The 13,118-nt window shown below is 36.4% G+C and overlaps 1 protein-coding gene across 2 annotated transcripts in view; it reads left to right on the plus strand.

Annotated features, from left to right (window-relative positions):
* The window catches only part of LOC123533077 (DBH-like monooxygenase protein 1), a 32,119-nt gene extending 19,402 nt beyond the window's left edge, over positions 1-12,717 (plus strand). For both annotated transcript variants that reach the window (XM_045314697.2, XM_053519747.1), the window contains exons 6-11: positions 918-1,084; positions 1,806-2,049; positions 7,977-8,073; positions 8,761-8,924; positions 11,204-11,291; positions 11,729-12,717. In XM_045314697.2, coding sequence (XP_045170632.2) covers positions 918-1,084; positions 1,806-2,049; positions 7,977-8,073; positions 8,761-8,924; positions 11,204-11,291; positions 11,729-12,080 — 1,112 coding nt within the window. In that variant the 3' untranslated portion in view covers positions 12,081-12,717. The remainder of the gene's footprint in view (positions 1-917; positions 1,085-1,805; positions 2,050-7,976; positions 8,074-8,760; positions 8,925-11,203; positions 11,292-11,728) is intronic.
* Positions 12,718-13,118: the final 401 nt, after the last annotated feature.

Below are 13,118 nucleotides of genomic sequence, written 5' to 3' on the forward strand. Positions count from 1 at the left end.
CATTATTTGGACTTTGCTCTATAGACTGAGAAAAAACTAGTGAAATGACATTTGCTATTTGCGAATATCTCCGAACGTGCGTATATAAAAAGGTGTTTCAACAGCACGTGAGCTGGCGAATCTCTCTGTTACCATACGTTTTCTCTCCTGATACAACACCCGCGAAAAGTGTCAGGAACAGCAGTTTTATCCTAGAATGGAATTTAGCGCGAACATTCAGAACAAAATCCTATTTAAAACATGTTAAAATTTCAAACATTATCTTTATCAATTTACTCAAAGTTATAATTCTATTCATTTTATTACCTCGCCCCGTCTTTAAAAAGTAACAAAGGCACACATAAGAGTTGTGTTTTAGAATTCTAAAAAGAGTAAATGAGCCGTGCCAGTATACGCGCAGTCTGGTCAGGATCCATGCTGTTCGCTTTTAAAGCCTATTGGAATTGGAGAAACTGTTAGCGAACAGCATGGGTCCTGACCAGACTGCGCGGATGCGCAGGCTGGTCTGGATCCATGCTGGTCGCAATCCCACTATGTTGGTTTTCTCATGGCATGGCTCAAATATCAATTTTAAAAATGCTCAAATGCACATACCGATTTTAACTATATAATGCTTTAGATAGGAGAGAAAAGCGATGTTGTTATTTATTTTTTTGTTAGCATTTTTTTACGTTGTATATTCTAGACCTTTAAACGTATGAAGACCTGCAAAAAGTAGAAATTCTGCAATTGTTCTGCTTTACCTCTCAAGAACAGCAACCTCTACATAGCAGTCAATTCAAAGGGCGTTGCTGTACAGAGGTTGCACTGTACAGTGTAGACCTATATATAATTGTAAACCTTAACATAGGATTAGTTTATTATTGAAAGATTGGAATAAAATAATGAATAACACTATTTTACAAACTTATTTTTAGCAAATATTACCGAAAACCTGCGTCAGCCAAATGTATGTTTCATGAACAGAGTGCCGGGCTGTGAAGAAGTGTTGGCTATATGGGCAGTGGGATCAAACGGAGTTTGTTACCATGAAGACGCCGGATTCAAAGTAGGAATGACGGGCTACAAGAAAGTTCTTATCGAGGTTTGAGGATACTGCGTTTTTTGTTGTTGTTGTATTTTTTATTTTTATTTTTGCAACGTGAACTTTTATATTTGATACATAGTCTTTTTCTGTATATCTTTTATATAATGATTTTAAATTTGAGGAGGAACGTTCATGAGCATAGAAAGATTATATGTTATAATATACATAATATATATATATATATATATCTTTATATCGGAATTATATGCTAACAAATTACTGACATTCGTTGGGGATTAATTTTCGTGGATTTCATGGTTTAGTCGTTCCACGAATATTAATCGAAACGAACATGTGAAATTCAAATTCATTTTATGTTCGAAAATTAGAATCCACGAGGGCATATACACACGAAATTAATTGACGTTTTCACCAAAACCATGAAATCCTTACCCACAAAATTACATGACTTTACAGTATAACGAAGTCACACAGTGATGAAAACTGCGGCTAACCTAATCTAAATACAAGATGTATGGTTTTCTTACTTTCATATTTATAAATACAAAATGCACTCCAGCAGACAATTGTAAGAATACAAAAATGCTACCCATATGTTGTAACATTAAGTAACTTTGTGCAATGTGATGTAAACGTAATGAAATATTTATTTGATTTGCGATTCAAATAAAGTTTTCGAATCTTTAGTTATATTTTTTCACTGTAAGTACATTTTACCAACATAACTGAAATGTTACCACCTACTTTCGCCCTACAGATGCACTGGAACAACCCAATGAAGGTTGACACTTACAGGGATTCCTCCGGCATGACCTTACACTTGACCCCTAACCTTCGCCCGAACGAGGCTGGAATGAAGTTGATTGGCCAGAATTTGCTTGTGATTCCGCCAGGTCGTGAAAAATATTCCGTCAACTCTTCCTGTAGCTCTGAATGTACAAACAAGAAGATGACCGGAAATGTCAACATTATAGGAGCTCTTAACCACATGCATTACCTAGGTATAAAATAAATATATTTTATGAACCAGTTATGGGCCGACAACGGCATATAAATAATATATAAGTGCAATATGACAAAATATTTCATGGAACTTACAAATTTCATAGGTTTATGTACATGGTATTTGTATATTTGGGTGCCCATCTGGGAATTATTTCAGTCAAGGGCAGACACGAGTGGTATTGTCGCAAGGAAATGTTAGTTATAGTGCTTATTTGATAATTTGAATTTAAAACAAATATGTTTTCACAGTGAAAATTGCTGGCTACGTTTCTTAAGTTACTGAAAAAAGTCTTATAAAACATGCTACATTGTATTTCTAAAGACAGAAATAGTTCCATTGATTAATTTCAAGAGACAGGGTAAAACAAATGCGTTATACTGTAAACAGATAGAAAATTATTAGTGATAAACCTAACAGATGTATGAAGTCCTCCACCTCTGATTCATGTGGGGAAGTTGGCAGTTACTTGCGGAGCACAGGTTTGTACTGGTACAGAATCCAGGAACACTGGTTAGGTTAACTGCCCGCCGTTACATGACTGAAATACTGTTGAAAAACGGCGTTAAACCCAAAACAAACAAACAAAATCCTTATTCGACCAGCTAATAGCCTTCAGTAGTTATTCTGCAATAAACAAACTTAAACTATGCTGCGCGCGCGCACCATGTTTTTGGCTAAATGTCGCGGGTTAAGCTACGTTTACACTATTTTCCCGGCGGCCACGGCAATCACGGTTCAGCCCACCGTGGAGAAAACGGGATGAACGTGAGACAACGCGGGGAACGGTAGCAACGTGAAGAACCGTAATTGCCGTAAATAGGCCGCCAGATTTTTAAACTGTCAAAAAATTTGCCCCGCAGCCACGGGGCGGGTGAGAACCGAAATAGACCGTTAAAACGGGGGAAACCTAAAAACGTAACATACGTAATAGCCGTTACAAAACTGGAAGTTGTCCGTATGGGACGGAATCATATGTAACCCCGGCATCTGAAGTTCCGTCCAGTTTTGCACGTTGTGCACCGTTCATTCACGGTTCTCACGCAAACTAGGGTGCATAAAGCCGTTTTTTTACTTTCAATTTCGGGGGCGTCCCGGGGGACGCTTCACTGGCCGGGGGTTACGAACGTTGAGTTCTACTACGGGTTTACCCCGGTGACGCGGTTTTTTAAAGGGGATAAAAGGCTGCGGGGGCAAGAGCTTCATTTAGTCTGAGCAGCTGATAAACTTTATCAAAATTTGAAAGCCACCAGGAAACGACGAACAAAGGGCCCCCCCCTGCCCGGTAAACATTGAGGGCGGGCTAAAAACCCCTTTTCCCCATTTTACCGCCGCCAGATCAAGAGGGGTTACTGCTCCTGCTGACCCGGCACTACAAATGAGACCGGGAGGGAGAAGAAGACGCATGGGTAGAAAAGGGCCCCCTGGGGGCGTTACCAATTTTTCGGAGGAAGAGAAGGAATCATTATTGACTTTTGCAGCAAATCCAACCTGTACTCCAAGAGCTTGCTGGTTTCAAAGACGCGGCGGCAAAAGACAGGCTGTGGGCGGAGCAGGCCGCAGATGAAACGCACCCCTAACGAACTCAAGACGGGTACACAGCATCCACCAACTTGGGGAAAATAAAGAAAGCGGGCCCCCAAGTCAGGGCAAGCTGCAGAGGCTTTACTGCTACCGAAAAGGTAATCACATTTTATTTCTGCCCGGGGTTGCTCTAAATCCCTTTTAATATTATTTTTATGACAGCTTTACCTTTAAAATAGTTTAATAATAATAATAATAATAATAATATAACAATAAGAAAAGATTATAAATTATACAGATATTTTTTGTATAAGAAAAACTTTCAAATTCTATTTCTCAGGTGGATTTGGCACACTTCCATTCCTGTCGGCCACACTCAGATCCCAAAGGACCGTTGGAGCTTCAATCCCGACTTCAACCTTTTTCTTCGCTACATCTTCCACATATTTACCCCTCCTGACCTCAAGAAGAAACCCACTTCTCCAGCTCCGAAGACGCTCCATCTGCCGGGCCCCCAGATTTCTACCACACGTCGCTACAGCCAGCCTAAATCAGGGGGCCCTTATAGGCCTCTTTGGGGACTTTCCTGACCCAGCGACAGAATAACACACCCATACACGCTTTTGGGTGCTACGGGGGGAGGAAAATCTTCGAAACCTCCCACCACTATCCGACGAAAACAGAAGCCAGAATTTAGGACGTTGCATGGTTCATAACGAAACGGAGAACAGCAGCTTTTGGGCCGGGAATTCACACACACGACCGGCTGGGCCCGCGACACCTGCGCGTGCGGAGGGGGCCCCCACCCAACTCCAACCGTCGTTTCCCAAAGGAGCCCTCGGGCCGGCAGTGGGAGCCACCTCCCCCCAGGGCCGCTGAAGTGCCAACTCACCCGCCTGGGACCAATGGGTCGCCCTGGGTGCACACAATTTCCTGGAAGAACAACCCCACCGCCAACACTGGAAATCCAACAACCACAACGATCGTCGCAACCCAGTCGCAAACAACATCAGCTTCGAAGGGGAAAAATTCATACAGCCAATGCCAAATCCACTCTTATCTCGTTCTGGGGGGTCAACCCGGGAACAAACAATCCCCAAAAAAGAGAGAAGGGGGTCATGCTCTACTTTTTGTTTTTTTTCTAAGAACCAAATTGAAAATAATATGTTTGTGGGTTTTTTTTTTTTTTTTTTTCTTTTCTTTTTAATTTTTTAATAACCGCAATCGATGACAATTTAAACTGAGCATAATGGAAGAATTCTTTATTTTTTGAAAGACTGCCAAAAGGGAAAAAAAATAACTATTAAACATTCTTCAATGCTATTTTTTTTTTAAAAAAAGTACAATATAAAGTAATTTACTTTTACAGAAAAGAAATGTCAAGAATTTTTTTTTTGTTTAATTTCCCCTTTTTCCCTTATTTGTTTTACTACATTCGTCAAAAAAGCAGTATCTTAAAATTTTTCACAAACTTGGTTTTTTTAACTTTTTACGTAAATTTTGAACGAGGGAATTTTTACTTCAGAAAAAATTTTTCGGTGTTTTCCCCTTAATAATCAGGAAGCCCAGTCATTTACATAGACTACTTTTAGTTTTGGAATTAGAAACACAAATTCTACAAGAAAGATATTATCTAAGAAGCGAAAAACAAAGGCACTGATTAACTGCGCGGATGAACAGTCGGCGGGGTAAAATTTTTTGGTCGCAAATCATTAAGTTTTTTTTTTCTTTTACTGGGGATTGATCATTCTTCCCCCCCCACTCTACAGCACCACCTGGAGTTTTAAATCTTTAAGGGACTCCCCCCTTGTTGCTTTGCGTCCCGGGGGTCTCTGTTCCCTTTCCCCTGGGGTATCACGTCCCCATTGAACCTCATCCTCCCTTGCCAGGAAACCCAAAGGTGTTCCTCATCCCATGGTCCACCTCGTTCACTGGGATGACTGGAACTTTTCTCCTCAGGAGATTATGGAGCACGACAGCAGCCTCAATTATGTCTCGCATTGTAATTTGATTAAAATTTATTATCATGATTTTAGATTAGATCACTATAGAAAGTTTTCAAAAAGGCCTTTGCTTAAAAAAGGAAATAAGAAAGGGAAAATTTTTTTTGTACTTTTTTTGCATTTTTTTAAAAAACTTTTATCTGCCGACAACGGCATATAAATAATATATAAATGCAATATGACAAAATATTTCATGGAACTCACAAATTTCATAGGTTTATGTACATGGTATTTGTATATTTGGGTGCCCATCTGGGAATTATTTCAGTCAAGGGCAGACACGAGTGGTGTTGTCGCAAGGAAATGTTAGATATAGTGTTTATTTGATAATTTGAATTTAAAACAAATATGTTTTCACAGTGAAAATTGCTGGCTACGTTTCTTAAGTTACTGAAAAAAGTCTTATAAAACATGCTACATTGTATTTCTAAAGACAGAAATAGTTCCATTGCCTAATTTCAAGAGACAGGGTAAAACAAATGCATTATACTGTAAACACATAGAAAATTATTGATTAACCTAACAGATGTATGAAGTCCTCCACCTCTGATTCATGTGGGGAAGTTGGCAGTTACTTGCGGAGCACAGGTTTGTACTGGTACAGAATCCAGGAACACTGGTTAGGTTAACTGCCCGCCGTTACATGACTGAAATACTGTTGAAAAACGGCGTTAAACCCAAAACAAACAAACAAAATCCTTATTCGACCAGCTAATAGCCTTCAGTAGTTATTCTGCAATAAACAAACCTTAAACTATGCTGCGCGCGCACCGTGTTTTTGGCTAAATGTCGCGGGTTAGCACGCAGGTTGTAATTCACGTTTTATGAAAATACTCCTGACGTTGCGTACGTTGTTGGCGAACATCGGAAATTTTTCAGTTTCGTTCACTTCAATGTTTCATGAAATTCGTTTTAGAAATACGGTTGTCTATCTTCTTATATCACAAGAAAGGCAAAACAATCTCCCTGTTAGTAAATATGATCGCATTTACGTTTAACAATTAGTAAAAATTTAATTCGACATAGAATCATAGAAAACAACACTAAAACGTCATGTAAGATGTAACAGAATTCACCAATGCGCATTATTTAACGGCTTGGTAAATTCATAAAATTATTTTTTTCCGTCAAATAAGAAGACTCGGTGACGTGACGTTAACTATATTTGACGTCATTGCAGTCATTTGCTGTTCAATACTTCCTGTAACAAACAGGAAGCAAAAGACAGATCCAACTAAAAACGTAAGATTTAATGTCTTCCCTCGACAGGATTTGTTAAAATTTCTGTATTTTCTTTAACTATTGTATGCTTTCTATAATATTTATTTTGACAAAAAAGTACATAAATTCTACTTTTGAATTAGTACGTTTTTGTCGTATATTGACTTTGATAATGGCGTTTAATATAATTATGTATACTTTAATCTAGCCGCGATGTCACACGTGTCAAAAAATGCAAAAAATAAAATTACCATGTTGTTACGTGCCGAAATATTTAAAGAAATATGTATTTGTTTACAAAACAGCGACTACATTCTGAAAGTACATACAATTGTCTGCAAATTGATATGCATAAGTCTTACGTTGAATATGAATTAAATTTAACACATGAAAATTGCAAAATCTAGCCGAGATGTCACAGCCGTGAAATTAATGTAACGTCGACGTTACGTTTGAAAACTAAATAATGTATATGTATTACAATTATATCTGAACACCGCAATATAATTCACTGTCTGATAAATAATTATATTGAATAAATATTATATAGTACATCTATATCAAATATTTCCTTAAATATCGAAACGACATGATTTATGAAAACTGTAGTCCAACCACCCCAAGTACTCCCTGTAACGTCTAAACGGCTAAAAACGACGATAACATCAGTTACGCTAATGTACGCCAACAATGAGCGTAACGTCTCCTATGATTCTCGTTTAATTTTATTAGAAGTAAGTCGTGTTAGAATCGAAATAATAAGTATCTAAATAAGGTTTATCGCAGAATAACCATCGTTTGTCGTTTTTATGCGTAGAAATATATCACTCAGGCTTTCGGTGTTCGTGATATATTCATATGCATAAGAATTTCAAACTCAGGTTATTCTACGATAAACATAATTTTAATACTTATTATTTCTTAATTAACACATACATAAAAACAAACTGTGGTTGTTCTGAAGTTTCATATCTTCATACATTGACGGTCCGAAATTGAGTCAAGGTTGCGAGAAACCTTTGGGTTCATCTAGCATAGTAATAACTTAGCTGGGTTGTTTTAAAATGTATGTTGTGTAAATAATTGTCAGGATTACAGGCAGATGTGTTTCATTTATTCATAAAGCACAGTTGTTTCACGAAGATGCTTAACGAAATCGATTGTATTATTTTACTAGGCGTATCAGCAGTAACTAAAGCAATTTCCAATGACAAGGAAGAACACGTTCTAGCCAATGACCCAAAATACAGCTACGACAGCCCAGTGTTGTATGTGTAAGTGTTATTGCATTGTATCTTCGGAGATAAAACAGTAAAAACCAGAGCAAAGAAAGTGACGACATATTTGTATGCAGCTGTACTTGTCTGTTACTGTAACGTTACATAATTACGTTAATTTTACCAACCGCGATTTGAACAGAAATTCCACGCTAAGACAGAGTTAAAGAAATTAGTCTCTCTTTTGTTCCAAAAATTTATCTAGATTTACGTTGCGCGTTAATGAGCACGTTCAGTTTAAATCAGTGTTTTAGAATAACTTAACACCAACGTTCCCTACACAACGTCTACACTATTTGTGTCACTTTAAGTTTATTATGCCTCTCGATGTTTTCTCTTAGTATAAAGTCATCATCCCTACTCAAATTCTCATCATCCTTACTCAGTCCTGTTTCTCGATACTGTATCGTAGTGTTCTGTGTCATAATTCTCCCCTCTCCACCCCATCCTACTATTCTTTCTCTCACTTATTTATTTGAAACTTTAAAAATCTTCCTGTCCTCATACCGGAGTTCAAAAAAATTTCACAGATATTTTTCTTGCGCGATCTTCTACTTAAACTGTTCTGTGAAACTCATGGCTCTCTGGCATTATGCATAAGTGAGAATTGCAACGGCACATTATGACATGCATTCCTGATAAAAAAAAGGGGTATACATTTAAAAAGATATATGAATGTTACAGATTTGATGAACCATTGACATTGGAACCCGGATACGAGCTTCAGCTCCACTGTGACTATAAGTCGACTTCACGAAGTAAAACAACATTCTTTGGCGAAGGGACCTATGACGAGATGTGTTATGCTTTCATTATGTACTATCCTAAAAACAACTGGCTCGGTGGAAGTGAGTTACACGAATAAATTAACTTAAGTACTGAATGGCTCTGTAGTGATAGTGAGTTTAATTTCACAGGTTAAACACGACTTAATTAGACTACAAAGTAAGGACAGAAATTTTCTTTGATATTCAGACTATATTGTCATAAGGCTTAAAAACTGATTGTTTCCGGTAACATACATATTAAAAAAAATTAGGGTACGTAAGTCATTATTTTTTCGGCGACGCCGTCTAAATTCGTTTTCATTACCTATGCCACGTGACTTCAGTTTGCAAATCAAACTACTTGATAACGCATTATAGATAATTTATCAAAATGGAAGATTTATGCAGCACTCTGCCTGATTGGACGAGAGTGTCAATTTCTTTCACTCTGTTGATTGTGCTACGCTGAGTGAAATGTAGACAAAGCGTTTATCCTAAACGATGCTGTTCACAGTTTTAAAGCTAACTTTTGCTCAGTATATTTAGCAAGAATATTGATATATCTCAAAATGATAAGTAAGTTTAATAAATATGATAAAAACTTGTTCAAATACCAACATATATCAAATTAAAGAAAGAGCTGAATACGGTCTGCGTATCACATGAATAAGGGTGTGATAAGAGTCTTTTATGTAGAGAAGTGCTTTTTAAAAGATTTTTTTGTTACAGTTGTCGTCTGTATATGAAAAGGTTTATTGCTTTTTTGACTTATTCAGATTGCATATTAAAATGAGTACTTGTTTGCTTTGATATATTTGTTATAAATTATTTAACTGATTTATTATATATGAATACTTTTCTTTAGTATGGTATGCAAATATTGAACTCAGTTGAAATCTGTTTTATTATATATATGCTATATAATGACTGAATCTCATGTCCAAAGATTCATGAATAGCGAATATGCATTTGTGAAAGCGGGATCAGTTGGCCTATTTCAGAAATAAATAAAAATAATAAATAAAAAAATTCTTTAATTGATTTTTTCTCATGTATTCTAATCAAACTTGATTTGTAGCATCTTTATTAGGCCCGCAGCCAACTTTGTTCAGCTGGGACATTTAACCCCTTTTAGGGGCTGCTAGTGCTAAAACTTGAAATGCCTTTATACAGCGTCTCATGAACAGCTTGGTGGATCTTTGTCATACTTGGTTTGGAGCATCATTATAAGGTTCTCTTCCAAATTTATTTATATAGGAACTTGGGCCCTATTAGGGACCACTATAGCTAAAAGTAGATATGTCTTTCTTCGCATTAACCACTAAAATGTAATGGATTTTTATCAAACTCGATGTGTAACAATATCGTAAGGTCTCCTGCTATTTTGTTACAAATGGGGATAGGGACCAATTTAGCTAAAAATATAAACACGTTTAATGACCTCTTCTCATGAACCGCTTCATGAGTCTTCATCAATCTACTGCTGTAGTTATTCGTCTAAGGATAAACGAAACAAAATTGCAACCCTACGAAACCTTTGCGAAAAATTAAAAGAGAACCATTTAAATTGTTAAAATGCGGTGTTTAGTTTTGCAATTTGAAAAATGTTAGATGAAAGATGAATGTTAGATGAAAAATTCATAAACTTCTTTCCTTATTATAATTCGCCGACCATCATTTTTAAAGATATTTCTTGTTTTATTTATTTTTTTTTATTAACTGAGACTTTTCGGAAATTATTTTTTGTATCATAAAATGAATACAAATAAGGAGGTTATGCCTTAAGTGCATCAGTAAGTTGAATTCTAACTTCTCTGAACATGTTTAAAGCATAAAAAGTGCAGTAAGTTGTAAAATATTAGGCGAGGCCATAAAAAACATTTAGGGTCGGACAAAAATTTAGGGCAGTCGGGATACAAACAAACCATTTTTTACGCCCAAAGAACTCTATATCTAGTAAAGAAAAAAGAACAATGTGGTGTAATCATTTATATGAGAATTAAACCACAAATCTCAAATAGCAGTTTACAGTGCCTCTTCTCGAGATGTTTGTATTATGTCGCGTTATAAGAAACATGCAAACTTTAAAATCCTGTAAATACATACAAGAACGAAGTGAAAGAAAACAAAATGCGCATGAGAAAAGAAAGAAAGATTAACTTTTTTTTTGTAAACCAGTGAGGGTTTTTATTTGTTTTGGAGCCGGCCTGCCTGCAAGATGCTATGTGGGAGAGAATAAAATTATATACCAGTTTGGCCGAAAAGAATGTTATGTATGTACGTCTATATGACTGTTTCAATATAAATGTTTTTTATAAATAAATTTATTTTAAGCAACACGTATTGTTTTTAAAATACAGACTGTGTATCAGTTGGTCCGATCGACTCCTGTGAATCGGAAGAGGGCTACGCGGATGGTTGCGACTTGAAAAAGCTTGGAGACCCAACGTAAGTAAATCCAAACAAACGTCCCCTTAGAATGATTAGGGTAGAATTTAATGCATTATGTTATAGAGAGAATATTAAATATATCTGAAATGTTGTTCTCTCCTGATTGTCAAAGCAAATGTATTGCTTTTTTCGAAAATATTTCGAATAATAGTTTGATTCAAAATATGAACAGTTGCAGACCAAAATCAGCCTGCACTGTTCGCCATTCAGTCAGTATCGTTTTTTTTTTGCAAGCACCGCTTTTAATACTTACTGGCACTGTCCATATTAAAAGATAGGCAAGTTCATTACAGAAATTTTACAGGGTAAGGATTAATGATCCGGAATAGATAGTACTTTATTGATTGATTTAAACATAAATAAAATCTTCTTTATATTACATGCTATTATTAAGAGATTTTACTTTGAATTGTTTCTTTTCTATACATTTTCAGCGATCAAGAAAATATAGCAAGATATACTGCCCTTCAAGAAAACTGCAGAATTGGAGTATGTCTAGAAGAATGCAAGGAAGTTGTCCGTGAGATTTTCAGACATCCCTGTTTTCAGCCGCCTCTCAAGTACATAATGCAAGATGCCTCACAAACTTACAGTGACCAGGCTACTAAACACTTGGTGCTGGAGTATTATTACCTCATGGATTCATGCGCCGCTGAATTGGCATTTGAAAAGTGTGACGGTAATGGTGGGTGGCATAGACCGGAAGTGGGAGGCGCTGTTGGTGTACGATCTACATCGTCCTTCTTATTGATTATTGCGACAGCTTTGGTTATTGTTTTTCAATAATAAATGCCGTTGATCCAAATATGACAGAAGAGTTTCTGATTACCTATTTGAGCTGAACTTTGGTATTTATCTATCGCTTTGGAACAAATCATACGTCAGAGTCTTTATGTTTTGCTGTACAATAAATGCCTTGCTGAGCAATTTAAATATCACAGAATTTAAGTGGATGGCGAAAAGCGTTTTACTTTCATCTTTTTGGGCGCAGCTTCTATAAAACCTCTACACAAGCATGGGATGCATAGAAAAGTCACAGGAGTTTATTGTAAATCTGCTTTAAACCCTTGTCACAGCTGTTTGGTAGATCTATTTATTTGAAAAAAGTAATTTCAGATTATAGAATATGAACAATCGCCCATAAAAGTTGTGTTCATGTAAACAGCATTTCTTAAACATATTTAACATTTTTACAATAAATATTTGTAAAACTCTTAAAAGCACCAAAATGATGTTGTTTACATATATCTTTAGTCAGTCTTAACTGTTATTTTTTCGAATCAAACAGATGTTCTTATACAATAAATAGATCGTTACTCCATGATGTCATGTTTTATTACACTATGAAACACTATTGTCCTACTCTGAAACAGGTTTGTAGAAAATGTACGGACATACAGGTTATATAAATACACCAAAACTCTGTTTTACTTTACTCTTTATTATCTCCCTTCGTTTGATTTACCCGTAACACATTGGTTCGGAGCATACCTCTATAACTGTCAAAAAGATTTGGTCGTACGTTGCTACAGCTTAGGTAATATCATAGAACTGAGTTGCCTGAGGTATAACGTGTCCGTAAATATCTTTCATCAAAACAAACTTGTATGTTTGAGGATTAGCATCTCAGATACTTTTCAGGATCAGCTTACTGATGCGTTTGGCACATAGGCAATGTTCGATTGGTAAGGGCGAGTTTGTCACATTAGCACTCTTCGATTGCTATGAGTATGTCACATCGGCAGTCTCCGATTGGCATGGATAAGTGTGTCACATCGGCAGTCTTCGATCGGCAAAATGTGATTGTAACATTGGAAGTTTTCG

The sequence above is a fragment of the Mercenaria mercenaria genome, chromosome 12, assembly GCF_021730395.1.
Source record: "Mercenaria mercenaria strain notata chromosome 12, MADL_Memer_1, whole genome shotgun sequence".
Lineage (NCBI taxonomy): Eukaryota > Metazoa > Mollusca > Bivalvia > Venerida > Veneridae > Mercenaria > Mercenaria mercenaria.